Source organism: Triplophysa rosa, linkage group LG8 (genome assembly GCF_024868665.1).
Source record: "Triplophysa rosa linkage group LG8, Trosa_1v2, whole genome shotgun sequence".
In the NCBI taxonomy this organism is placed as follows: domain Eukaryota; kingdom Metazoa; phylum Chordata; class Actinopteri; order Cypriniformes; family Nemacheilidae; genus Triplophysa; species Triplophysa rosa.
Window position 1 is genome coordinate 19,159,096 of NC_079897.1, and position 26,675 is coordinate 19,185,770.

General features: G+C 38.2%; 1 protein-coding gene across 1 annotated transcript; it reads left to right on the forward strand.

Annotated features, from left to right (window-relative positions):
* Positions 1-643: 643 nt before the first annotated feature.
* On the forward strand, positions 644-26,323 carry chrnb2 (cholinergic receptor, nicotinic, beta 2). The gene is made up of 6 exons (XM_057340040.1): positions 644-973; positions 12,171-12,316; positions 13,797-13,841; positions 15,349-15,458; positions 17,285-18,413; positions 20,995-26,323. Exons 1-6 carry the CDS (start codon positions 928-930, stop codon positions 21,145-21,147), a joined length of 1,629 nt encoding a protein of 542 aa, XP_057196023.1. The 5' UTR covers positions 644-927; the 3' UTR covers positions 21,148-26,323.
* Positions 26,324-26,675: the final 352 nt, after the last annotated feature.

Sequence of the window (26,675 nt, forward strand, 5' to 3'; positions counted from 1 at the left end):
CTAGAAAGAGCCAAAGAAGACATGGAGAGCTTGGGAGACCCCATCATCTTCCCGGAAGCGATGGTTATTTCTGGAGTGCTGAGCACTGAGTTTTGACACAGAGCGACTGCAGAGCCACTGGTTGAAGGGCCGTGAGTGACTGACAAGCAGACAAATGCAGTTGTGATATGAGGACGGTAGTCAGTCATACAGTGATGTTAGCTATGCTGACTGGTGGAAAGACGATACCCATCTCCTCTAAAACATCTCACCTGACGACCCGCTCCCCTGGGGCAAAACCAAACGAAGCAGGAGGCTCCATGCCGATAAAAAGCTTTACCTTCCACAGCTGGAATATGGGTGACTTATAACAGCTGTTTGGATAAGAGCGAAATGTGCAATATTTGGCATAATAATATTTTTCACAATGAAATGAAAACAATAGAAATCATAGCCAAAATGAATCCTACCGAATATGTATTTGAATATGAACAATGTTATGCAGTCACGTTTTTAAAGACCACTGAATGTACTGCCACACTGCAGGTGTTCAGGTTTGACAAATGACCTTGTGAAAATGCCAAGTGTCCTCTGAAAAAAATCTATGTAACTGGATGTAGGCAAGGGAAATCTGAGGTATGCCTCCATCCCTCCCCCGCACACCCTCGTCACTCTCGCTGTGATCTCGTCGCATCTCTTTTCAGTCTTTCATCCACCTGGCTCGTCGTGAAACCATGCCCACTCACTCACAGGGGAAAAGCACGGGGCCAGCAACGCGCAGCCGCTGACGTGACAACGGCAGGTACCGAGTAACGTCGAGAAGAGAGAAGAAAAATCCCGTAACCACCACAGTGACCTCGACGAAGTCACGCTCTGATACGCAAGACCACACGCGCGCAAAAGGGAGAGCGGTTTACGCGCGGCAGATGCGTCCCTATCCCCGTTGAGATGATGGCTCTGTGGACGCTCTTCTGCATCCTCGCCGTTGTGAAAAGTAAGTTATCAGCCCGTTGCTTTTTTGCGGCTTTTATTCGCGATGATGTTTCATTGTGTATTATGCAGGTTTTGTTGGGCGGGTGTAAGTGATAATGCGAGGGAGAAAATGTGGTGAATCAGATCTCTGCTGTAGATGGAGAGATGTTGGGGGGTGTAACAGAATAATGCGCGCTAAGCTGCCTCGGACCACGAATCTATACAATCGCTCTGTTGATGGCATTAATGTCGTAACATTTAATTTGCGAAAGAGATACATTAACCGGATACATTATGTACGTTTTTTTTGCAGGCGCCCTCTAAGTTCTTGTGCGCACAGGCGCTTTAATGTGAAATATCGGCGGGGGCATGCTGGGTTGTATCTCATTGTGCGCAGAAATGCTGAGCTGCGTTTATGGTATTGTGTTTATAAGCCTGAATGATAATGCTCATCATTATTGCAATGAGCCGCAATCTTAAAATAAGCGGTGACTGAAGAGATCACAGTGATTTTTAGAGTCCCTTATGGCTAGCCTGTTTACGAAGATGGCATTTAATTTTTATCACTCGTCATTACCTCATAGGTTTCATAGTTGCTTGATGGTCATAAACCAGGGATGATGAGTGACTTGAGGTGTGTATGGGGGGACACAGAAAAGCATGAATCTGGCATAATGTTTTCCACAGTATTCCACAAATTGTGAAACCTTTAAAAGCTGGAAACCCTTTAAATCAGACAGGCTGATTTTGTCATTAAATAATACATTTAATTAGAACAAAGCCTGATAATGTGGTTGTTACTACATGAAGCACATTTTAGGATACCTGCATGACAAAACATTACTAATGGTTCTAATGGTTACTATATCCTTGTTAAAGACATTCACAAAACTAAACCACACTGAGCTTGATAAAGTGATAGTTCACCCAAAAATGTAAATTCATCATTTCCTCACCCTCTTGTCATTTTAAACCTGTATGACTTTCCTTCTTCCACAGAACACAAAAGAAGAAATTTTCAAGAATGCTGGTAATTGAACAACAACGGCACCCATTGACTTCTATTGTATGGACACAAAACCAATGCAAGTCAATGGATACCTTCGTTATTCGGTTAGCAACATTCTTCAAAAAATCTTCTTTTGTATTCTGCAGAAGAAAGAAAGTCATACAGGTTTGAAATGACAAAAGGGTGAGTAAATAAGGACAGACTTTTCATTTGTGGGTGAGCTATCTATTTAAGAAGAAAATAACAGAGGTGGACGAAGTACACAACTTCCTTACTTGAGTGAAAGTACAAATACTACTGGTCAAATATTACTCCACTACAAGTAAAAGTTGTAAAGACAGATTCTTACTTAAGCAAAAGTACAGAAGTACGTGCTTTTAAAAGTACTCAATTATTAAAAGTAAATTTCCTTTATGTCAGTTGTGCATTGTTTTATTGTCGTATACGTTATGCCCCTGAAGCAACCTACTGAATACACTGAGTAGCTCACAGTATCAGTAGTATTAACACTTACATTTAGTCATTTAGCAGACGCTTTTATCCAAAGCGAATTACAGATGAGGGAAACAATGGAAGCAATTGGAACAACATAAGGACAACAAAAGAAAATTGGTCTCACATAGCCTATCACAGTGTACAGAGCTAAGTAATAAAGGAGTAGTTCACTTCAAAATTGCCATAGTCATTTTTATTCCTACTATGGAAAGTCAATGGGAGCAAATTTTGCAGTGAGCAACTCCTTTAAGAGCTTTATATGTTTAGCACATATATATTTAGTTTAGATATACAGTAATCCTGCATGATCATTTAGCCTAATTATCCTCATTAGCCCCCTAGGCCTATATGTATTTATGAGCAGTGTTCTTTTATTATATATATTCCTTTTACCAGTTTTAGCAGCAATTTACCAATAAGTAATAAGGTTCTTGTAAATAGTGAAGTGTAGAAGCCATGTGTTTGTTGAATTTATTACCATTTGTATTTCCATAATTTAACTACAAACATAAACTATAGCTAGTATCATGAAACTATATGGTATTTTTAGTTGCTGTGGTTTTACTAAAGATTATTAATTGGAGTATGGTTCCTATATATAGAAAATGGTAAATTTGTGGATACTGTGGTTTTACTGCAAATACTATCCCTGCTGAAAAAAACAATGAATTTTTGAATTAGAATATTTTTTAATTAAATTCCTCTTTGTAGTGTGTTTTGGGTTTTATTTCAATAGGATACCATCCCATCAATAGAATCCATCACATACAAGTAGACAACAAATATCCATAGTACAATTCCCATTATAACCATTAAATCCATTACAATTTACGTTGTATTTTGGGCAGGATTCTATTGTTTTTATACAGATATACAGGAACACTTCAACCATAGTTACTTCAGTAAAAACATCATTCATTTTCCAAATCGCTTTAAATGATACAGCAGCAGATCAGAAGTTAACACACGCGTAGCTCAAGGTGTATGTGATGCTTATTTACCGTTTAGCCATGTGTCGATCATTTTCATGACAATGTTTCTACGATCTTTGACTGATCGTAACCCACAGATGATTACACCACACTTTAACATGTGCCCTTTTCTTCTTTTATTGTTCTATTTGCCTTTTTAGAGAGCTATCAATGGTGTAGCAGCGCCTACGTCTACATTAGTTTAGCGGGGAAGATCCCAGAGTTGCCAGATTTGCGTTAAAATATCTGCCAAATGGCCATTCAAAGCTTGCCGGAAAACCGCGAGTTTAGAAGAACTGAAATACTTGGCAACAGTAAAAGGTCCTGGCAGATCGCAAGCCAGATAAATTGCGCACACAGGAAACCCCTCTGCATAGAAACCATTTTCTACGTTTGGACCTTTTTATAAATGTAATGGAGTAAAAAGTATGATATTTGTCTTTCAAATGTAGTGAAGTTAAAGTACAAGTACTCAGAAAAAATAGTACTCAAGTGAAGTACAGATACTCAAAAAGTGTACTTAAGTACAGTACGCAGGTAAATTTACTTCGTTACTGTCCACCTCTGGAAAATAATAAAAAATGACACACACACACACACACACACGCACACACACACACACACACACACACACACACACGCACGCACGCGCATGTATGTTTTATTATCTCCGTGGAGACAGTCCATAGGCGTAATGAGTTGTATACTGTACAAATTGTATATTTTATCCCCTACCCCTAACCCAACCCCTAAACCTAAAGATCGTAGAAAACATTTAGCGTTTTTAGATTTTCAAAAATTATCGTTCTGTACAATTTATAAGCTTAGGTGCCCCTGGGGACCTCAATTTTGGTCACCACAGTGACACGGGTCCCCATGAGTTGGTGTGCATTCAGGTTTAGGTCCCCACTAACATATAAAAACCAAGTCCACACACTCACACACACACAGAAACTGTGGGCTGGGTGAAATAGGCTTAGGTACTCCCGTCTATGTGTCAGACCTCCGAAGACTAATTCAGTTAATTTACTCTGACTACAAGCTAATGAGTTTAAAAAAACATGTGACCCTTAGATGTGTAAGGGGTGGTCAGAGGAGGGCCCAAGCTCACTATCCCTCATCCATCAGGACCACAAGCCTCTGTTCTTATTTTGAACTGACGAAAATCTCTCAGTGAGAGCTCAACTTTAAGACCAAAGCCGGTTTTATCATAAAAAACAGACATGCGTAGAGTGTGTGAGCGATTATGTAAGGTTTAATGTTCAGTCATCTTGATATCGTCACAATTCAAACCCCTTTAGGGTGATACAAGATAACTTCACACCTTATCGGGTTTATTTTGCAATAATGACATGCTGACTGTGTATTATCCAGCATATGACACAGCTGCCTAATAAATACATAAATACATGGAAATTAAATATTGATTTTTTTTGTTCTTTATTTATTATGAGTCCGTTATGAGTAAAGTCAATTTCAGCATAGAAAACAGATGGTCAGGACCGAAGACGAACACGCCAACAGTTAACAATTACTGCATTAATCTGCAATTTTAAGTTGTAAATTACTTTTTCTATTCTCTCTCCTTCAGCTCTTTGAATCCTGTACCTGTCCATTGTTATTCTGAGCAATGTTTTGTTGCCTTATCAAGGACTCAAACCTTTAGCCGTCTATCAGAGGTTTTATGTACACTGTATATATTACAAAAGTGAGTATTTTAATTTTGTGTCGGTATGGAACAATTACAGCGAATTGATAGATTGGGAACTTGACAGAAGGGATCGTTCACCCAAAAATGAAAATTCTCACCCTCTTGTCATTTTAAACTTGTATGTCTTCTTTCTTTCATAGAACACACACAAAAATATACTGTATATATTTGAAGAATATTGGTAAGTAACCAAACAAACAACGCTAGTAGCCATTCACATGTATTGACACCAAACTAAATAGTCAAGTCAATAAATACCGCTGTTGTTCGGTTATCAACATTCTTCTAAAATATATTATTTTGTGTTCTGCAGAAGAAAGAAAGTCATACAGGTTTGAAAAGACAAGAGGGCGAGTAAATGATGACAGAATGCTTGTTTTTGGGTGAACTATCACTTGAGACTGTCAAGTTTATGAGAAATGTATTCAAACCACATTGTACGGCAATTGTTTTTCAGGTCCTTTAGTCACTCGCCATTAACTTCTCCAGTTATTGTCTTAAGAAGTCCTGGCTCCCATGTGCTAAGATGGCAGATTCCAAATCACATACATAAAGGGGGCGGGTCTTGCAGTAGTCGGGGAACAGTCACTGAGATGTAAGCATGCTAACAGATAGCTTTCTTCATGTATTACAGACATCCTTGGTTGAGACACCCACCCAGCCAAAATATACAGTGAATCAATATTCATTTCCTCTCTCACCTCATCCATTCTGCCCGGGCATTAACAGTAATTACTGTCAGCAACTCTGTCCTGGCTCTGCTGCGCTAAATGTCCTGCTTTTCACCCACTCTTTATTGAAGGAGGAGCAAATTTGGCAGTGATTTGGACTAAATACAGACTTGGCCTTGGGGGAGCAGTAAAAACAGACAAAGCCTGTTGTGGAGTGACTTATGGCCCAGCATCTGATCGATGGTGGAGACACAGAGGGTCAAAACCTCTCCACCTCCTACATTAAAGCTATAGTCACTCACACCCAGCACCACAGCATATGCTACACGAACCAAAGACGAGATTCATGAGATAAACGAAGGATGCTTTTCAAGCAGCACACTGCCTTGTTGAGAAGGAGGATGATCAGAAAGACAGAGATGTTGGATGCCTACACATGGTGGAACTGCAGGCACAATGTGAGTCGAGAAAGTGAAGTGGAGTGTGTTGCTTCAAAACAGAGACAGATCTCAAACCTGCGGGGTTGCATACTAATCAAATTACAATGTACTTAGACATGCCCATGCGTGCTTCACTTTCTTTCCCACGAATGCAGAAAGAGATGCACATTTTGAGAGGTCAACGAAGAGCACCGAACGACTGGAGGTGCGGATGGGAGGTTCACCTCCTGGTCTATTTTTAGCATTTGTCATTCACACCTCAGTGCACACACACACACTCACGCACACACACACGCACGCACACACGCGCACACACACTTGCAGAGAGTCTCCCTTACTTCTGGTTAGACAAACTCTCAAAGGACTCTCAAGGACATTGCTGAATCTTCTGATAGCGCAGTGTTTACGCCCTTAATTTTAGTCACTATCTCTTTCTCTTTTTATATTTTTATCAATTATAAACTGTTTTGCTGTTTTATATAGATTGTGGTGCTGTATATGTGCTGAGACACTTTATGTTATCTAGATAGGGAGGAGATGAGATTGTCTTCCTACCATATATATCTCAGATAATTTCAACAGCTAACAAAGGGAAATACCAATTCTTTTCCATTATCACTATTTTTACAAAAAATGTCATCTATTTTGTACAGTGTATGTTTTAGAAATTGTTTATTGTGGTATGATTCTAAAAAAAATGAATTGGCAGATGTGCAAAACCATGACTCAGCAAAGAGACTTATGAATATTGATAACTGAGATCGTTCATTCTGTGCTCATCTCTAATGTAATAATGCCATTATATTGCTCAGCCAGAAGACACGCACAGAAAGTATAGTGTTGACTGTGCTTGAATTTGAGATCAAGATCTGTCTGGTGGATTAACATAACAAAGATTAGCAAAAAAAACCTTAGCTATACTGTGATAGGCTACATGAGACCAATTTTGTTTTATTGCACTTGTGTTTTTTGTTGTCCTTATGTTGTTCCAATTGCTTCCATTGTTTCCCTCATCTGTAAGTCGCTTTGGATAAAAGCGTCTGCTAAATGACTAAATGTAAATGTAAATGTAAAGAAATTAACAAAATTAGCAAAAATATAATTTGTGCTTGATTATATACACTCTTAAAAATAAAGGTGCTTCATGATGTCATAAGAACTTTTTTTGTCTAAATGGTTCCATAAAGAACCTTTAACATCTGAAGAACCTTTCTACTGTATTTCACAAAAGGTTTTTTTGTGGCGAAGAAGGTTGTTCAGATTATAAAAAGTAAGAAAGAGATGGTTCTTTAAAGAACCTATGGTTCTTGTGGAACCAAATATGGTTCTTATTATCAATAGCATCACTGCATTTGAGTACCTTTATTTTTAAGAGGTAGAGGAATTGTTTTGTACTACTTAAGGATCTATTTAGGAAAAGACTGCCTATTTTTAAACTCAAGTCCAAACTCCTTTAAAAATCCTACTGTATTTACCCTGCTGTTTTCTGTCTTTCTCTCTGGATTGGAATTAAACTTGAGGGAGAACGTGACAGTGCAGTGATGTTAATACCATTGTCATGATTTATAAAGAGTACGCTCAGTAGCACAACCAGCAGTTAACCCCCAACAGATGATCATGACAGAGTATGGCACTGACAGTATGAAAGAGAGAGAGCATGAAAGAGAAAGAAAGTAAAGTGAGAGACAATGAGGCATAGCCGCTAGCTAGCTTTTTAAACCTGCTTAGCATCTTCTCGTTCAAGTGCCATTCATAAAATAATATATTTATACTGTAGCTTATTTTATGAGATGCAACATGTCACTGGTGCCTCTCTCAGACAGAAAGTACACTTATAGATCCATTACAAAGAATTAGATTTCAAATTTAAAACTCCGATCTAATTCTAATAAGCTGTATGGTGGAAATGTACAAGAATGTATCGTACATTTGTCTACAACACACTTTTATGCCTCCAGGGGAACTTTTTTAGAATTCTTCATGTCTTTTTTAACCTAATATACAATGTCTATAATAGAAATTAGTGAAACCACTGCATCACAATATTACCCAATCAATATGTATTAAAATGCAGTGCCTGCAACAAAGATCAATAGTCAACCGCACTGCAAAATAATTGTGTCCCTTTAAATTGAAATGTTTAACATAATCGTTCCTAACTGGATATCTTCAAGTTATCCCAATCCAATATTTCTTATAGATGGGCACAAACAAGCTCAGACTTGCCATTACAAATCAGCCAATAGTAAACCCTGCCAACATAAGCTAGACACACAATTTTCAAAATATTTTCTTTTTTCATTTCTGTATGGAGGTTATAGTGAAGTATAATGATTTAGCAGATTCAGAGTGCTATTGATAAGAGAAAAAAAATATTTTAAGAGACCTCATGGTTTCCAAGGAAAATGAGAATGCCAGCTGTTGAAAAGATTGAAAAGCTTAAATTTTGACCCCAAGACAATTTGCCTTCATGGTGTATTCCATTAACAATTCTAGAATTTATGAAGCATAATAATGAAATATAAATACTCATTAATACTTCAGAATATAGCGACATTAAATATTTTGGACACACATTTTGAGAATAAATTCTAGTTTTGTCCTTGTAGATATTGTTCCATTTTTGACAGAACATTGCAGAACATTGTCATATTGGAAAGAACAAGTCTTTCTGATAAATGTTGAATGCCTAACTGCCTGGTAAACTACTGGACAGGTTAAATTGGCTTAGAATTAGCTTACAAAATGTCATGATCCTGCCTCACCTTGTCATAATTTCTAGTCTTGTGGCAGGGTCATGACAGCCCCACGTGTTTTGTGTGAGTCACATGGCATTGTTTTTTGCATGGCATGTCTCCTGTTTCGTCTCCTGACCCTGCCTCGTCTCCTGACCCTGCCTCCTCATTTCCTCGTTTAGTTTCCCATCAGTGTTTGATTCCCCTCACCTGCCCATTGTTAATTATCCTTTGTTAGTTTCCCCTATATAATGCCCTTGTGTTTGCTGTCCTGTGCTGGTTCATTTTGATTAGTTGGTATTCCTTAGTGTGTTTGTATATCTCCTTGTATGTCTAGTCAAGTTTGAGTCCAGTTCATTGTATTGTCTAGTTAAGCCTTTTTGTTCCTGCCTTGTCCCTATTTTAGAAAGCCTTGTTTGGTTTTTGTTTTTGACTCCTTAGTTATCGTGTTTTTCCCCCATCGTGTGTTTTTGTTTTCATTAAAAGTCCTTTTTTCTTATATGCTGTCTGAGTCTGGGTTCTGTCTCCTCGACATTCTTGACACAAAAAAGACAATGTTAACCAAACAAGCTTAGCAGACTCTCCCTCGTGTCCTTGTGGATTGGATGCAATTTGTGTCATGAAGTAATATAATAGCTCTCTATGGCCTGCAATTTGTTTGGTCTGTCTTTGGAAGCCCGTACTGTTTCAAGTGTACTTTAGATGGTCAGATCAATACCATCAGCTCCAAGCATTTGTCTAAAACACAGTCTCGTTTGTTTTGAATTGACGTCTCGCTCTTCTTCTTTTAAAAGCAAGTGCTATAGAGAAAGTAGCACAAACATGTAAACACTCCATGCAAAGGCTTATGTATCGCATCAGAATGTCACAGTGTGCTTTTCTCCACATGCATGTACTGTGTGCATGAGATTTTATAGAATATAATGAGTTGAAATATTGAACGTTTAAAATATGAAATGAAAACTGATCTATTACTATTACTAGACTTTTGTTGATTTACCACCTTATATCAGAATAACATAATAAAAGGATTTTACCTATTTAAAATAATAGCACTTTAACTGTTACTTTACACATTATTCATCAAAGAAATAAAACTACAATTCTGTCATCATTTACTCATCTTCGAGTTGTTCCAAATCTGTATACATTTCTTTGTTCTGATGAACACAGAGAAAGATATTTGGAAGAATGCTTGTAAACAAACAGACAATGGCGGTACCCAATGACTTGCATTGATTTTGTGTCCATACAATATCCGCCATTGTTCAGTTACGAACATTCTTCAAAATATCTTTATTTGTGAGGATGAGGGTGAGTGAACGATGGCACAATTTTCATTTTTTGGTGAACTATCTTAACAAATTTAATGTGTGCACATATTTGAAATACTGTTGGTTGATGTGATATTTATAAAATGTTTCCCCCCAGCCTTTGTACTTACAAGTACAAGTAGTCGGTTAGTTAAAGAGAGAGAAATTGTTGCCTCTACACAGTATTTTTCTGACAAGAATTCCACATGCAGGGAAAAGCACAGGGAAACATTATAAGCACTTCTAGAGAAAAAGAAGACACCATCCCACTGCCTGTCTTTATATAGCACTGCAAACATGCACAGAGATACTGTGGGAGATCAAGGAGAGAGAGAGAAAACATGCTGATTTATTGAAATACCTTCTGCCTGAACGCAACCCCACACAACAATGTCTAAAGGAGGAGCGAGAGGCTGGGATGGATGAGCGAGGAGGGAACGGAGAGGACAGGAGAGAGAAAGATTGAGGAGTATTAGTCCTGTTGGAATTATAATCATCACAACACCTCTGAATGCTTCGTTCATGCTGTGCAACAATTTATTTTATTTGCTAACGCAGAAGTCTTCAACCATAACAATATGCATAAGCGTATAACTTTAATATTTATGTACCACATGTCTTAAAATGCAACAATCACTTTTACACAATATTCTTGATCCACCAAAAGAACCTTGGCTTTGTTTAAGACCTTTAATATTTACATTACAGTACATACAGTATATACTATAAATCAGGCAACACAATTAACACATTGTCATGGATTTTAAGCATTAAACTGAGCAGAAAAGAGTGCAGCGTATGCAGTAGATAAAGCTAGATTCAAAGGAGCGTGCAGGTGGAGATGCACAGAGCGAGGGGTTTATGGTGTGTTATTAGAATCTTCATTGATCTGTTCAGTAAGGCCATCATTCCTGTCCAGTGAACACAACAAGAACAGCAAGGACAGGCCAATGAGAGAGAAATGGAGAGAGAGAGGGATGCATAAGTGTCATTGAGAGGATTCAATGGGCCTCAGAAAGAAGAAAACAAGATGAGAAAAGTCGACTCTAATATGCTGCATTATCTGTCTGTGCAGAGGACAACCACTCTGTGGTCCAGCAAATGGAAATGATAATGTCCACTTTCTGTGTAGGTAGCTACATTACGTGCAAATGCAACTGAACTTTTGACTCAAAGCCCTCGTGTGAGCTTCCCCATGTGTGTTTCTTTAATATGTAGTAATGCTGATTGGATTGCAATATCTGGTGTCATTTTTTAACTAATGCGCTGAAATTAAAACAGCTTTTACATGATTTGATGAGCAGGACAGCATGGACAGCGCAGACTTGTAGGTGCTATTAGTCAATTGAAAACAAGGGTTTATTAAGCATGCACCGATGGGTGTCTGCCTGTTACTCCCAAAAGCAAAGCAAATGTTTTGTTTGGCTTTCCTGGCAAAGGCTCAAAACTGCCGTCTTGTTTACTAAACTGCATCATCAATACTCATCTTTTGCTACTATTTTGTGATCAGTGGTTTGGTGGGAGATTTTATGGTGTGTGAGGTTCATTAAAATGTTACAATTATTAAAATTATCATTTGATTTTGTTTGTATTTATGAAATTAAGAATGACTTTACACTTGTAGAATGACTCAGGAATCTTTTGCATTTACTTTTTGTATGTACTCTGTAGTTTCTGCTGTCTCTATTTGAAGTGCCCTGTCTTTGAATGTGCTGAAAACTAAAAACTGTGTTTTTATGCAACAGGTTTCCCTAACTTCCCTATTTTAGTTTTTTTTTGTGTGTGTTTTAACTGTGCCCCCTACAACAACAGTGCAACGCGATATTTTAGAAATTTGAGATTTTTTGATCTAAAATGTATTTTCTCACCTGCAGGCATTCATGGAGCAGATACAGAAGAGAGACTGGTCGAACATCTTCTTAATCCGGCACACTACAATAAACTGATCAGACCGGCAACCAATGGCTCTGAATTGGTGACAGTGCAACTCATGGTCTCATTGGCCCAGCTCATCAGTGTGGTAAGCGGAAGATCACTTGCTTTATAATGTTGACACTGTGCCATAAAGCCTACAGTATGTAAATGTGTTTATGGGTAGTTGACAAATAAACATCACATGTGTCCAATGGTGTGACAGCTAACGTTTTGAAAAACAACAACAACGAAGATAAAACTCTATTGTGCTATTTTATATGATAAATATTATTAATATAAGATGTTATATTATCAACATTTTTGCTGTCACACCACAGGACATGGTATATTTTTGCATATTAAATTCTAATCTATTCATGGCAAACTACATATTCCTGGAAAGGTCTATGCCTCTAATACACTCATAAATTATGTAGAAAAAGTAATTGGTCCAAAATAACTTTCTCATAATTAATATTATAGTGATTTGTTTGGTCAGCAGTAATCTGCCAAGTGTCTTCTTGCATAAGAGACAAAATTTTGGTCTGTATTTCAAAGCATAAATCATGAATAACAACCATTTAAATCTGGATTGTGCATTTTCATGTGTATTCTAAATACATTTAGTGACAGTAAATGTCTTCACAAAATGAAATGGATTGCTGTATTGTTTGTTTTGCTAAACTGTACTTCACATAATCATACAGACACCACACTATTAGTGATGTTGACTTGGAATTATAAGGTTATATCTGATGTTTTTGTCAAAATTGAGTTATTCACATATTCTTATTCTGTGACAACGTGTGATTATGTGATATTTTTTCTTCACATTTTGTACATTTTGGGACTTTTTTAGAAAACAAAAAGGTTTTATCTGTAAAGTCGAATGGAATGCAAAAACCGTGGTGCTCAAAACCGAGATCAAACTGCTCAGAATGCAGATAGAACCGTATAATTCCAAGGCGACGAATTGTCTAATCAGCATCTTTTTCAGTCTTCATTGTGGTATTATGCATCTTACCTCAGTAAGACTACTCAGCTTTTGTTTAGAGCTGTTAGGCTCTGTGGTCATTTTTCAGCCTGTGGATGAGCATGTTTTTGTGCACTTTGCTGGTCTGTACACTGTAGGATGCAGAGATGGACAACAGGAAATAGCCATCTCTGTTCCCACAGGTGCAGAAAATTACCCATGGCTACTGACCATTCATCATTCTATGCTAACCCTTCAGCTGTCAGCCTATTACACGCTTCCTTTATGCCAGTAATGGATTGTAAATCAACAGCTTACTTACCTGGGTTAAAAGCTGGAGGAAAGCAGCATTATTCCGGTGTAATATATCTCTGGGGGGCTGCTTGGCCCGGCTTTTAATGTCCATGACCCATAAAAACTTTACACTCATACGACTGTAGCTTTCGTTGGGAAACAAGACATTATGAATAGTCAAATGAGGAACTATGATGTATTATATTTAAGATGTCATTATGCAACAATAGTGATTTCTATGCATTTGGAGAATGTATTTGTATTTATTATGAAATGTATTTTAATTTCTCTGTTTCTCTGTGTGTTTTTGTGTGGACAGCACGAGAGAGAGCAGATCATGACCACTAACGTCTGGCTTACACAGGTTAGCGTATACTTACATAATTTTACTTTTTTCCCAAACACACACAACGGTTACTTATCACCCGGTTATCACACATCTAAATGGGGACATCAATTCAAGATTTTTCAATCTGCAATTCTTATTTAGATTATCAAGATTTTTTCTAGACGATTCATTTTTAAGTATATTAATCTTTTATTGTTTTTTTTAACACAGCTAGTTAGAAATAATATAACCTAACACACACTAACCCTAACCCTAGATTAAAACTTTTTTGAACACTTTTTGCAATAAAAAAACAAGTTGCTTGCTAAAACCTATTTAAGGAGGTTTTGCTTGGATTTGTCAGGTTTTGCTCACTTTTGGTTACAAATTTGTCTTCAAAATATAGTTAAGTGACTCCAAAATATGGTTACCTTTGGGTTTCTATGTTTTATGGGCACTTAAGATTTTTTTTGCTGTATGAACTGCATTTTCTATCCCCTCTAACCCTCACCCTTCTCTAAACCCTCATACAAACCTTTTCTGCATTTTGACATTTTAAAATAAACGTCGTTTTGTTTCATTTATAAGCTGTTTTCCTCATAGGGACCCAAAAATATCCCCACAAGGTCAAAAGTTACTATGTTTGTGCGGACATTTGGGACACACACAGATGTCATCAGAGCAAGTGTAGACTTTGGGTGTGAGAATGCTGGCTCGGCCTGTATGACCGCAGATGGCATTGAGTTAAATCATGCCGTATCTTTACTGCTCAACTCTCTCATGTTTATGCATGTGTGTGTGAATAGAAATGCACTATGTCAGAATGACACAAAACATCTCTAAGAGACAATTCTCTCTATCACACACAAGCGCTCACACGCACACTATACAGCATACATCTTCCTGTCTCACTCTCTCTAAATCATGTGCTCATGGTCACTATAACCATAAATGCCAGTTGGCAGGAGTGATTGCTGCTGTCAGTGCAGGTTACCCATAAAATAATTGTTGCATGTATGTGTTTTCATGTCCGAGTCTGTATCTGTTTGTGTGTGTGTGTGGTTTGCGTATGGGACTAAAGAGGTACTGTACAATGTACAATAATTACTTTGGTGGTCAGTGTCTGGTCAAAACCCGATAGGAAGTGTGTTGAATTGCCATCATTCATTTGGTAATGAACATTCGTCTTTTTGTGTGCATTACTGTAAGACAATCATTAGTTACGCTTTCGAACTGCTGTCTTATGCATTCTATTTAATCTGACAGCATTTATTGGCCTCAAGTAATTATTACTTTTGGTAATCTAGTTTATTAAACCATTTGTCATCACTAATGAAATGTGACATTGTCGTAATATATACTGTAAACTAAACACATTGATACTTCACTGAAAGCAGAGATGTGATAGATGAGCGTAATCTTAACACATATGATGAATGCTTACACGTCAGCACAAAGTGATGGTTTTATAAAGGGAAAGATTTATGGTTTGTTCTTGTGGGTGACTGTATCATGTGATCTCTGTCGGATTGGTTGCGCTCAGGAGTGGCAGGACTACAGGCTTACATGGAACCCAGATGAGTTCGATGGCATGAAGAAGGTCCGTCTTCCTTCCAAACATATTTGGTTACCTGATGTTGTCCTTTACAACAAGTAAGTCTCAAAGATCATCTCGCTTCTTATTGAATTCTCTCCTTTCATATCTGATCTTGATATCCATCACCACATCCCTCTTGTCTCCTGTCCATCTTGCTGTCATCTGAGAGTAGATAACATCTGTGCTTATTTCATTAGCTGTTTTCCTGTGTAACGTTACCTGACCTCACTGTAAATAAAGCATGTTCCTCCGTTATAACGGTCATGTCAGCGAGTGGAAGAAGTTTAAAATTCAGCCTAATTAACACCAGTCGCTCTCCTGTGTTTGACTTAATGCATTATTCAGAATCCTTCTACAGACTCTCAAGTCTGGAAAATGTTGATTCAAGTTGATTCAATATGTTGTGTAATATGTGACGAGTCTGTCAAAAGCTAAAGATATTAAAAGCCACCATCATTTTTTAAATTCAGTAAATACCTAAAAATAGTGTTCTGGTTTAACGTTAAACTTTATCGACAGCACGTGTGCCACTTTAGGGTAAATACCACAGAAAATAATCATCATTAAAACAAGGACATTTTGATTTCTTTTTAAATGAGCAAATCTACAGATATAGCAAAACACATACACTTTTCGAAATTACAAGTACACTTATCCATTTTATCCAAAGCAACTTACAGCCCTACCAAAGTTTATTCAAATGTGCTATACTATACTTATTTTAAGCAAAAAGATTACAAAGATTATTTTCACGTATGTACAATATACGTAAAATGGCCCTTACCTATACTGACAGAAATGCATATTTGACCTATACTTGTACTTAATCTTTTGATGGAGATTTACTTAAGAGTATTTTAGTGTACTTATAGCTGTTTATTTTTTAGTAGCCTATTAAATACTTTCTTGACAGTTTTACAACCTGTCATGTTAAAGTTGTTAAAGTTTATATTGTAACAATATAATGTAAATGATATATAAATAGTAAACTATAGTAAACAACGTATGATGTTAGGTTCACAAACAAAACTTACAAGTATAGTAGTTTACAGAATGCATACTTTAAAGTACACTTTCATAAACTAAAAATGTGCCACAAGTACCAAACTCTGGAGGGCCATTGTCAATAAGTTTGGGGACCCCTGTTTTACAGTATGTTCCCAGAACGTTCTCGGGATGTTTTGGAGCGTTTAGGGGCCCATATTTTATTTGGAAATGTGATGTTCCCATTACATTCTCAGAACATCCCCGCTGATGTCAAAGACACCGCCTAGGAACCTTTCCAAGTCACAATATGGAGTTCTTTAAAGGGTTGGGGGATGAATTTGGCCGACATTCACAGAACATTTAGAATGTTCTTAGAGCGTTTAGGGGACTGTATTTTAGTTTGAAATTTGATGTTCCAGGACATATTAAACTAGTAAACTATCAGCACCAGTAAGTTCACTTACTATAGTATAGTTGAAGTACAAATGAAAAAAATGTGAATGAGTTGTGAACTCAAAGTTTAAAACTATACTTTTAAAACTTAAAAAGTGGGCCAATGTAGTCCCAAGTAGTATTGAAATAGTACACTTACACACATATACTACTAGGACTAGGACTGATATTAGCATACTTGCTTCATGAAATACACTTAAAATATGCTTGAACATTGCTTAAGTATACTTAATTAAACAAACTTGAAGTATACTTATGTTTTTGTAAGGGAGTGCATGCAGGATATACATTTTATCTGTAGGTGTGTTCCCTAAAAATCAAACCCATGATCTTTGTGATGCAAATGCAATGCTTAGTAATTGGTACACATGATGTTGATAAAGTATCACGCCTAAAACATTCCTGCAAAGTAAAATAACAACGCTGTCTCCTTCCTCATCAGCGCCGATGGGATGTACGAGGTCTCCTTCTATTCCAACGCTGTCGTCTCCTATGATGGAAGTGTCTTCTGGTTGCCACCTGCCATCTATAAGAGTGCCTGTAAAATCGAGGTGAAGCACTTCCCATTCGACCAACAAAACTGCACGCTAAGCTTCCGCTCGTGGACGTACGACCGTACGGAAGTGGACCTGGTTCTCCGTGCCGATGTGGCTAGCATGGACGATTTCACACCCAGCGGAGAATGGGACATCATCGCCCTTCCGGGCCGTCGGAACGAGAACCCCTCTGACCCGACCTACGTAGATATCACCTACGACTTCATCATCCGTCGCAAACCCCTCTTCTACACCATCAACCTCATCATTCCTTGCGTGCTCATCACTTCGCTGGCCATTTTGGTGTTCTACCTGCCGTCGGACTGTGGGGAGAAGATGACTCTTTGTATTTCCGTGCTCCTGGCTCTCACTGTGTTCCTGCTTCTTATATCCAAAATCGTGCCGCCTACATCCCTGGACGTCCCTTTGGTTGGGAAGTACCTGATGTTCACTATGGTGCTCGTGACTTTTTCTATAGTGACGAGCGTGTGCGTGTTGAATGTGCATCACCGGTCGCCCACCACACACACCATGCCGCCATGGGTGAAGCTTGTGTTCCTCAACAAGCTCCCCGCGTTGCTCTTCATGCGGCAACCGTGCAACAGCAGCGAGCGGCAACGCCTGCGCCAGCGCCGCCATGCCAATGAACAGCAGGAAGGTGGCCGAGGGGGTTTGGCTGCAGGGCTTATGGCGGGGTTGGGCTTGGCTGGCTCTTCGTCAAACAGTAAAGAAAACAATGAGGCATGCACTTGCTACGTGAACCGAGCCTCAGTGAAACAGTTTGGGGCTGAGTTGGGTGGAGGGGGAAGTGGGGGGTCGACGGATGGACTAAACGGGTTGAGGGAAGGGGGCAGAGAGGCCAGGGAAGGAGGTTCCAATCCATTGCAGAGCTCTGCTGTGCCTCGAGGGAAACAGCAGCCACCTACTGTCCTCACACAGGCCCTGCTGGCCCAGGCCTGCCCAGGGTTCGAGGAGGCTGTGGATGGAGTCCGTTTCATTGCAAACCACATGAAGAGTGAGGATGATGACCGTAGTGTGAGTCACACATTTTCATATATCTACACTCACTGGAGGTGTACTAATGTCCATATGAGTGTTTTAACATGCACTATGATAGTAATGATTATTGATTGATTTAAAGGGACCGTTCATACTCATTTTGTTCCAACTTGTATGAGTTTTTCCAACTTTTTTGAGTTTTTTACCTTTAAAACGAATAAGATTTAGAATTTAAGTTACAGAAGTTACGGTCATCCTCATGTTATTCCAAATCTGCTTCTGTAGAACACAGAAGAAGATACTTTATCGAATGTTGGTAACCAAACAACATTGCCTCCCATTGACTTCCATTGTATGGACACAAACCCACTGAGACATCTCTCAAAATATCTTCTTTTGTGTTCTGCAGAAGAAAGAGTCATACAGGTTATAAATGACATGAGGGTGAATAAATGATGCAGAATTGTTATTTTTTGGTCAACTATCCCTTTAACATCCTCATACTCTCCACTTGTGTTCCACTGAACAAAGTCATGAAGTTTTAGAATCACAAGGGGAGTAAGTAAATGTTGATGGAAGTTTTTTTTATTTGGATGGGTTGTGTTTTTAAGTGCTTCTATATTATTGTCTTACCCTAAATGACCTAAATGTGCAATTCTGCTTAAAAAGACCCCAAACCAGATTGTTGACTCACTCTAGAAATGTCAGATGTAAACATTTAATCTCATTCATTTCAAACCTAACCAACTTTAAATGGAGATGATGTAATCTCTAAATTACTGCTAAGCAATGAAGCATATGTTCAAAACTGAGGACTTGATAACAATTTTTGTCTTTTACCCCATCTACGGTCTTCTATATAAGTAATACTGTTAACAGTTTACATTAAATCAGCAGTGAGCTTTAAACCCCATCTCAAAACTTTCATGTTCTCGTTTATTTTCACGTTCAAGCAGACACGCTCAGATCAATATACAGCTCCACATTTGTGGTTTAATAATCGCTAATGTGGAGGCTTTGACAGGCAGCCCTAAAGCATTAAAAAAGATATGTGGTCTTTAGCCAAAGCACAGCTACCCATCAGCACTACACTCACTGTTGGCGTTTAAATGGCTTGCAGTCCCATTCTGTCAAACACTGTCTGAATCTCCGTCACGTATGAGAGTAGCAGTCGTGCTGGATGATCCTAAAGGTTATGTTTTAAAGAAATTTGCATTTTTAAAGCCAAGGGATCTAAACAGTCCAGTCGATCTGGTTTTAAGCACTGTACAGTATGCCCACTGGGCTAGGGCATTATACATAAAACACAGGCTGAGCACATTTCTGTGTGAATCGGTCATAAATACATTCAATTTGTTTTGCTTGTGCATCATCAATAAGTCCCACTACATTTTATACTGGATACTTATTAGAAGAAAATAATTGTATTAAAACTGTAATTTTTTTTGGTTAAATAGTTTGGTAAAATGCATAAAAAACTGTGATAAAAATTATAATTTTATATTTTAAACAGAGAAGGCAATAGAGGCAAACATTATTGCAGAAATATAAAAAATATACATATTACAAAATATACATACTGTATGTTGTGATGTTCTCTATAAACATACAAGAAAAGCCCTTTTTGTTAATTTTTTTATAAATATAATAATCCATATTTATCTTCTCATCTATATTTTATCATGTGAGTAGGTCACTTTCAAAGTATGAATCCTACAGTATGCTACGCTATGAAAAAGTAAAGATGTGGTTCGATTCCGGTTAAGCGCAGACATTTTCTTATTTTTCTAACATTATAGTCATGATTTTATGTTGTGTTTTATAGGAACATTCAGCAATATAATTTTATATCTCAGCAGTATTATTAAGTGCAGATGCTTTCTCCTTAAAGAGCAAGCCTATAGACAACCTGGGATAAAATTAACAACGCTCAGTAATTCTGTCAATCATCTTGACCTGCACACAGTCTCGTCCCCATGGTAACGAGGCATCTCCATGCTAACTCCCTCGCAGACTTTGCCGTGGTTACGGTTCAAGTCCCCTGTGTCTCACCTCATCAGAGCACTGTGGCGGAATGAAGTCTCTGTTCGCATTAACCTTCTCCCTCACCCTGTTCTCTCATCCGTTCTCTCTCTTTTTCTCACTCACACCCACTCAATCCCTCCCAGTTTCCCATCTCATGTCAACCTTTCACTCTTGTTTTTTTTTTACCTCACCCTAACATTTCATATCTGACTCATCTGTGTCCTGTCTGCCTCTCTTTTTGACATTTCCCTTTTCTCTTCTCTTCCCTCTTTGATGTTTTTTTTTCTGTTATGGACTTCAATTGATTTAGGGCTGTCAATTCAATGGCCGTCAAAATTTTCTAATTGTATAATAGTCACAGTTGAAATGTCAAGAATTTACAAGAATGCAAAAGTAAGTAGTTTTTACAGTTTGTGAGGATGGATATAAAGCTAAATTTACAGAAATAAAAAAACTCTGGAAATGGAATTCAATAGTAAAATTTATAATTAAATAATGTCAGTTTCACATTTGTCAGTAAACCCTGATTTTTTCCCTACAAGTTTATCCCTGTTCGGACTCCCTTTTAGCTTCTATTCTTTTTATCTTACAGGTGAGCGAGGACTGGAAGTACGTCGCTATGGTGATCGATCGGCTGTTCCTTTGGATCTTTGTGTTTGTGTGTGTCTTTGGCACGGTCGGAATGTTCCTTCAACCTCTGTTCCAAAACTACACAGTTAAAACTATCACCCACACACCTGGCTGACTATTCACCAACAGACGCTACCCACCATCAGCTGCAACAGGAGGGCGAAGGGAAAAGGGGCGGTCTGCCCAAGAGGAGGGGAACTGTAACATGTCAACGTGTCACTCTGGACTAATATTAGGTTTATACCAACCTCGTTTGGAATATACTGTAACAGCACAAACACACAGTGGGGATTTGGTCCAGTATTCTCATGCAGGACGTCCGGTCCACCATCCCCTCCTTTTAGGTAAAAGCCACGCGAACCAATGGGAAAGGGAGGAGACACCTGTGTACTTTGCAGCCAATCAGCACTCTGCGATTTGAAAGCCATGCACCGGCCACAAACTCCACAATGAGTTTTCTGCTTCCTCAAGTAACACGTGACTTCCGTTTGTGACCTGCTCATGCACGAAAACAATGCATTTAAATGCCTGTTCTTTAGCATTTCTTTCGAATGTTAGTTTTTTGTTTTAATACATTTCATATTATCTAGAGGCCTGTCGCAGCATAGTGTCATGAAAATGCAACATTTGTTGCTGTGTGAACATATGTCTGGTCCTTTGAAACAGAGCTTTGATGCAGTATTGTATTATTAATAGAATAAACCAATGCATTGTATTAATACAACACACAGCATTAGGAAAGAGGATCCAGGATGAGAGAGCAAAAGATTGTGCTTGTGCTTGTGGAGCAGGTTAAATATGGCAGGTGTCTGAGGGGTTTTGATTTATAATCAGTTGGGCGTCTCTGTTGGAGACATTTCAGAGGTCCCCAAGCGGAAAGGCAGACTGGCTAATACATACAGCAGAGTCTTAAAGCATCTTAGAAATCCTCCAGGCAAAAAAGGGAGAAACTAAAAGGCCAAACAGACACGAAAGGTTATGTTTAAATTCTTCAACTGTTTATCTTTCCAGTTTCTCAGATTTAAGAAACTAATTGAATCCAAGCAGTATTGCAATGATGTTAAGCCTCCTATAAAATGTAATCTTCCCTTCTCCATTTCATGCCCTTCTCTCCTATTATCGCCTGCTTCTTTTCAGACTCTCCTCTTCCCATCATCCCTCTCTCATTGCTGTAATTTAAGCTCTTTATACATTGCAACAGGCCTATGTTGTTTGCAGTTTTGTGTGCATTGTCACATGTAATTGTGAGTAGGGTTGGGTATCGTTTGAATTTTATCGATTTCGATTCCAATTCTGCTTATTGATTCCAATTCTTATCAAGACCCAGTTTCGATTCCAAAGTTGAAAACATTTAGAAAACAACGTGTATGGTCATTTAGCCTGCTTATTGACTGGTTTATCAAAATGAGCACCATTTGTGTATATATACACAGCAACCATGTTTTGTCTGATTTATTACAATTTGTATTACCATAGCATAATTACATCATGGTTAAACTGGAGTTTATATAATGAAACTATGGTAAATGTGTGGTTCCTGTGCTTTATCACAAGTTAACACATGTACATTTCTGAAAATATGCACACAGGAATTGATAAGACAAATTAAAATTTTAATTTCAAGTATCTGATTCCTATTCTTTTCAGATCTGATCCGATTCCTAGCCTTTCGATTCCGATTCCCAATCAGTTTTGCGATTCCCAACCCTAATTGTGAGTGCATAGGAACGAGTGTACCAGGACAGTATTCCAGAATATAGCCCAAGATCAAGAGGACAATGTACTTCACCAAACCACATTTATTTCAAACTTAAAGGGATAGTTCACCCAGAAATGAAAATTATTTTATCATTTATTCACTGTCATGTCATTCCAAACCTGTATGACTTTCTTCTTACAGCGAAGATATTTTAAATAACGTTGGTAACCAAACGGCATTGCCCCCCATTAACTTCCACTGTATGCACACAAAACCATTAAAGGAGCAATGTGGGATTTTTAGGAGGATCTATCGACAGAAATGCAATATAATATACAAAACTATTTCTTCAGAGGTGTATAAAGACCTTAAGTAATGAACCGTCATGTTTGTATTACCTTAGAAGAAGCTATTTTTATCTATCTACATACAGAGCGGGCCTACATACATTGAATTCGCCATGTTGCGCCGCCATGTTTTGTACAGTAGCCATAAACGGACAAACAGCTCTACAAAGCGCGTTTCCTCTCCCTCTACCCTGCAGTACGTAGTCTGGGGGGGGGGTTGACCGTCTACTAACTTACTCCTAACTGCTATCTCGCTGTCAGAACAAACGCCTTTAACGTTGCTATTTACTGTTAGCTAGCTCTACCCTCAAACTGTGCTGTGGAATGCAAGCATGAAATGCTTAGCTTTATCGTAGCTTAGATCACGCAAATAATAATGCAAATTAGTCAAATAAGCAAAGACGACACAAGTATACAAGCAGCACACTGGTTCCAGATAATCATTGACGCTAATATTACAACAACAAAAATAACATATCTTGGTTCTAACAAACAGAAAAACCAATGTTACTCACATACTGATCCGAATCAAAGCAACCCTCCTCGGGGGTGATTTTTAGACAATCTTTCTTTCCAACATCTCTCTGCTGGAAAGTATCTCCATGGATATCTGAGTATCTCTGCTAAAAGCCTTAGTAACGTTACCGCCGGTGTTCTGCCAATTTATGCTACCCATAAATTTGTGCTACCCTCGTGTTGTGATTGGGTTGGGGGAGGGGTTATTTAGGTGTAAGGGTTGGGTTGGGGGAGGGGTTAGTCCTGTTTTGTATGGAGGTAGCAAAATTTGATAGGGTTGCATAAATTGGCAGAACACCGGCCCTAACGCGTCTCTGCAGGAGTCATTTATAATCTTTAGTCTTTATAATATTAACGCAGGTCCTAGCTCCTGCCTGACTTTTATACTTCTTTTTATACTTAAAATCCACAGACCCTTTATTTAATGTAATAAATAAGACATCGCTCTTTCTACAGTCTTTCTAATGCCCGCATGATCTCTTCCCTGCGTCAACATGAGAAAACACGCGATGTCTCAGCCGACGACATCTTTTTGTACTGTGGTGGCACCGTCGTGTTTCGAAAGGTAAGGGTGAGCAGACGTGAGCGGAATGGTTGCAATTCTCAAACCCACCACTAGTGGCCGCTATAAATCCCACTCTAGACCTTTAAGACTCAAAATATCTTCTTTTCTGTTCTGCAGAAAAAACCTTCAAGTGATACAGGTTTTAAACTACATGGGAGTGAATGACAGAATTTGTATTTCTTTCTGTATATCTCCTAAATCTTTCACACTTTCTATTCACTGTTTTGTTCTGCCACTTCTTCTGAGCCTCTACTGCATATAAAAAAACTGTACATGAAAGAAATGACTTTCTATTTTTAAACACAGATTTTGTCGATCACTTATGTCATTCTTTTGGAATTATAAAACGTAGGTAAAACATTTAGTCATTTAGCTGCTGATATCTCATGAGTCATGATTACAAAGTGAAGCAATAAAATTGTCATCAACATCAGCTAATTGGACCTACACATCCTTTCAGTTTGCATCCCTTCACCACTTTTTGGCCGTAAAGATTTCCGAATGGATTTCTCCATCATACTCATATACAGTAGTTCATTAAGGGAGCCATTTCCAAAATAATCTTTCAGAGAGCAGATTATACGAACACGTTCACACGGATTAAAATGATTTTCTGAACCACATTTCCTGAGCGATACAAATGACCTCGCTTATTCACTGCCTGTGCTTTGTTACGTACACCATGAGTTTTGTGCATGCAGTCATCATGCTGCTGTCGCTCTGTTAATCTTCTCATGCCTTCTCTCACCAGCACTGATCAGCAGAAAGCCCTATTACAAACCACAGAACTGCATAGTGCCAGTGCTTTCTTACATTAATGTATCCTAATCATTAGCTTTTTAAGACATAACAGAGTGCGAGTCATGCTGAACGCGTATTACTTGGGCTCCAAATGACTAACTGTGCCCTTGCGTTCACTCACTGACATTAGCAACACAAGGCTAGATTCACCAAACAGGGTCTCTTCATCCTGTCTGTGTCTGTGTGTGTGTGTGTGTGTGTGTGTGTGTGTGTGTGTGTGTGTGTGTGTGTGTGAGAGAGAGAGAGAGAGAGAGAGAGAGAGAGAGAGAGAGGAAGCATTTTATATCCGATACTGAAGTCTCTTTTAATTAATCAGAGAAAAATGACATGGAGGAAGTATGTTATGCAACGCCACGATTCATTATTGCAATAATACAGAACTGTGACATCACATTGATTCTGTGTCAAAACACTGAAACCCTGATAGCACACGTACATCTGGCAGACATCTATTTGATGTCTGCATTTTCATCTGGAAGACATCTGGCAGATGCTGTTTGCTCATCTGCCCTACATCTCCGAGACGTCTGCTGTCAGATGTCATATAGACCTCTAGAAGATGTCTGTAAGACGTGTATGATTTAGAATGGCTGTACAACAGCTCTTTCTAAGATGTTTAGCAGATGTTTTTAAACAGCAGATGTTTTCCAGATCTCCAGATCTTTAGCAGACATCTTACAGATGTACCTGTGCTATCTGGTACCCGTCTCTGACCCTCACTTCCCTCCCTTGGCTGACCTAACATCCCATATATTCTGTCAAATAAAGATTAGACATTTATTATACCATCTCTTTGTGGTTGATAATTCTTGGTCTTTGCAAAAGCACAACAACACTAAATATTTGTGTATCTCATAGACAAAATGCAAAGTTTCAGTTATTTTTATCCTTAAAGGGATAGTTCACCCAAAAAGGAAAATTCTGTCATGAGTACTCACTCTCTAGTTGTTCCAAACCTGTATAAATGTCTTTTTTTCCTGATGAACATAATATAACAAACAGCCACCATTGATTACAGTAGGAAAATTACAATGACAGTCAAAAGTGCCCAAGAACTGTCTGCTGTCTTACAATCGTCAAAATATCTTATTTTGTGTTCAACAGAACAAAAAAATATAAAGTCAATAGAGTCCAAGAACTGTTTGGTTATAAGCAATCTTCCAAATATCTTTCTCGGTGTTCATCACAACAAATGCAGATTTGGAACAACTCGGTGAGTAAATGATGACAGAATTTTTATTTTGGGGTGAACTATCCCTTTAAATGAAACAAAATGGCAGTAACACTTCACCGTTGGCTTGTGCTGTTCCTCTGCCCAGAGATTTGTTTACCAGTCTATAAATTCACATTCATTGGCATTGCCACCTCCTGACAACATAATAAATTCACGTCTTATTTCAAGTTGGCTGCGCATCTTCCTTTATGAAAGCTCTTCGAGACAACTTATGTGGCGTGTAGTTTGGAGAAAGGAAATGCACTTCCATGAATATTAATGTGACCTATGGATTTGTTACATAAACTTTTGCGTGGTATTCCCTTCTTAGTGACAAAAATATAGAACGCAAGGAGGTTTAATTTGTGAACAATAAACAGGAAGAATTAACATGCATTTCCATAAACAAGCAAGCTATTATCTGCAAAAACACTGCTTTTCGCTTTTTGTGGTGCAACGTTGGTTGGTGTTTCAATACTGCCCTCTAATGGTCAATGCGTCA

Excerpts from the sequence above, each read along its gene's own strand:
- chrnb2 (XM_057340040.1), top strand. The coding sequence starts at position 928 with ATGATGGCTCTGTGGACGCTCTTCTGCATCCTCGCCGTTGTGAAAA. Across the intron at positions 12,317-13,796 it reads TGGCCCAGCTCATCAGTGTG|CACGAGAGAGAGCAGATCAT; the intron begins GTAAGCGGAAGA and ends TTGTGTGGACAG. Across the intron at positions 18,414-20,994 it reads GTGAGGATGATGACCGTAGT|GTGAGCGAGGACTGGAAGTA; the intron begins GTGAGTCACACA and ends TTTATCTTACAG.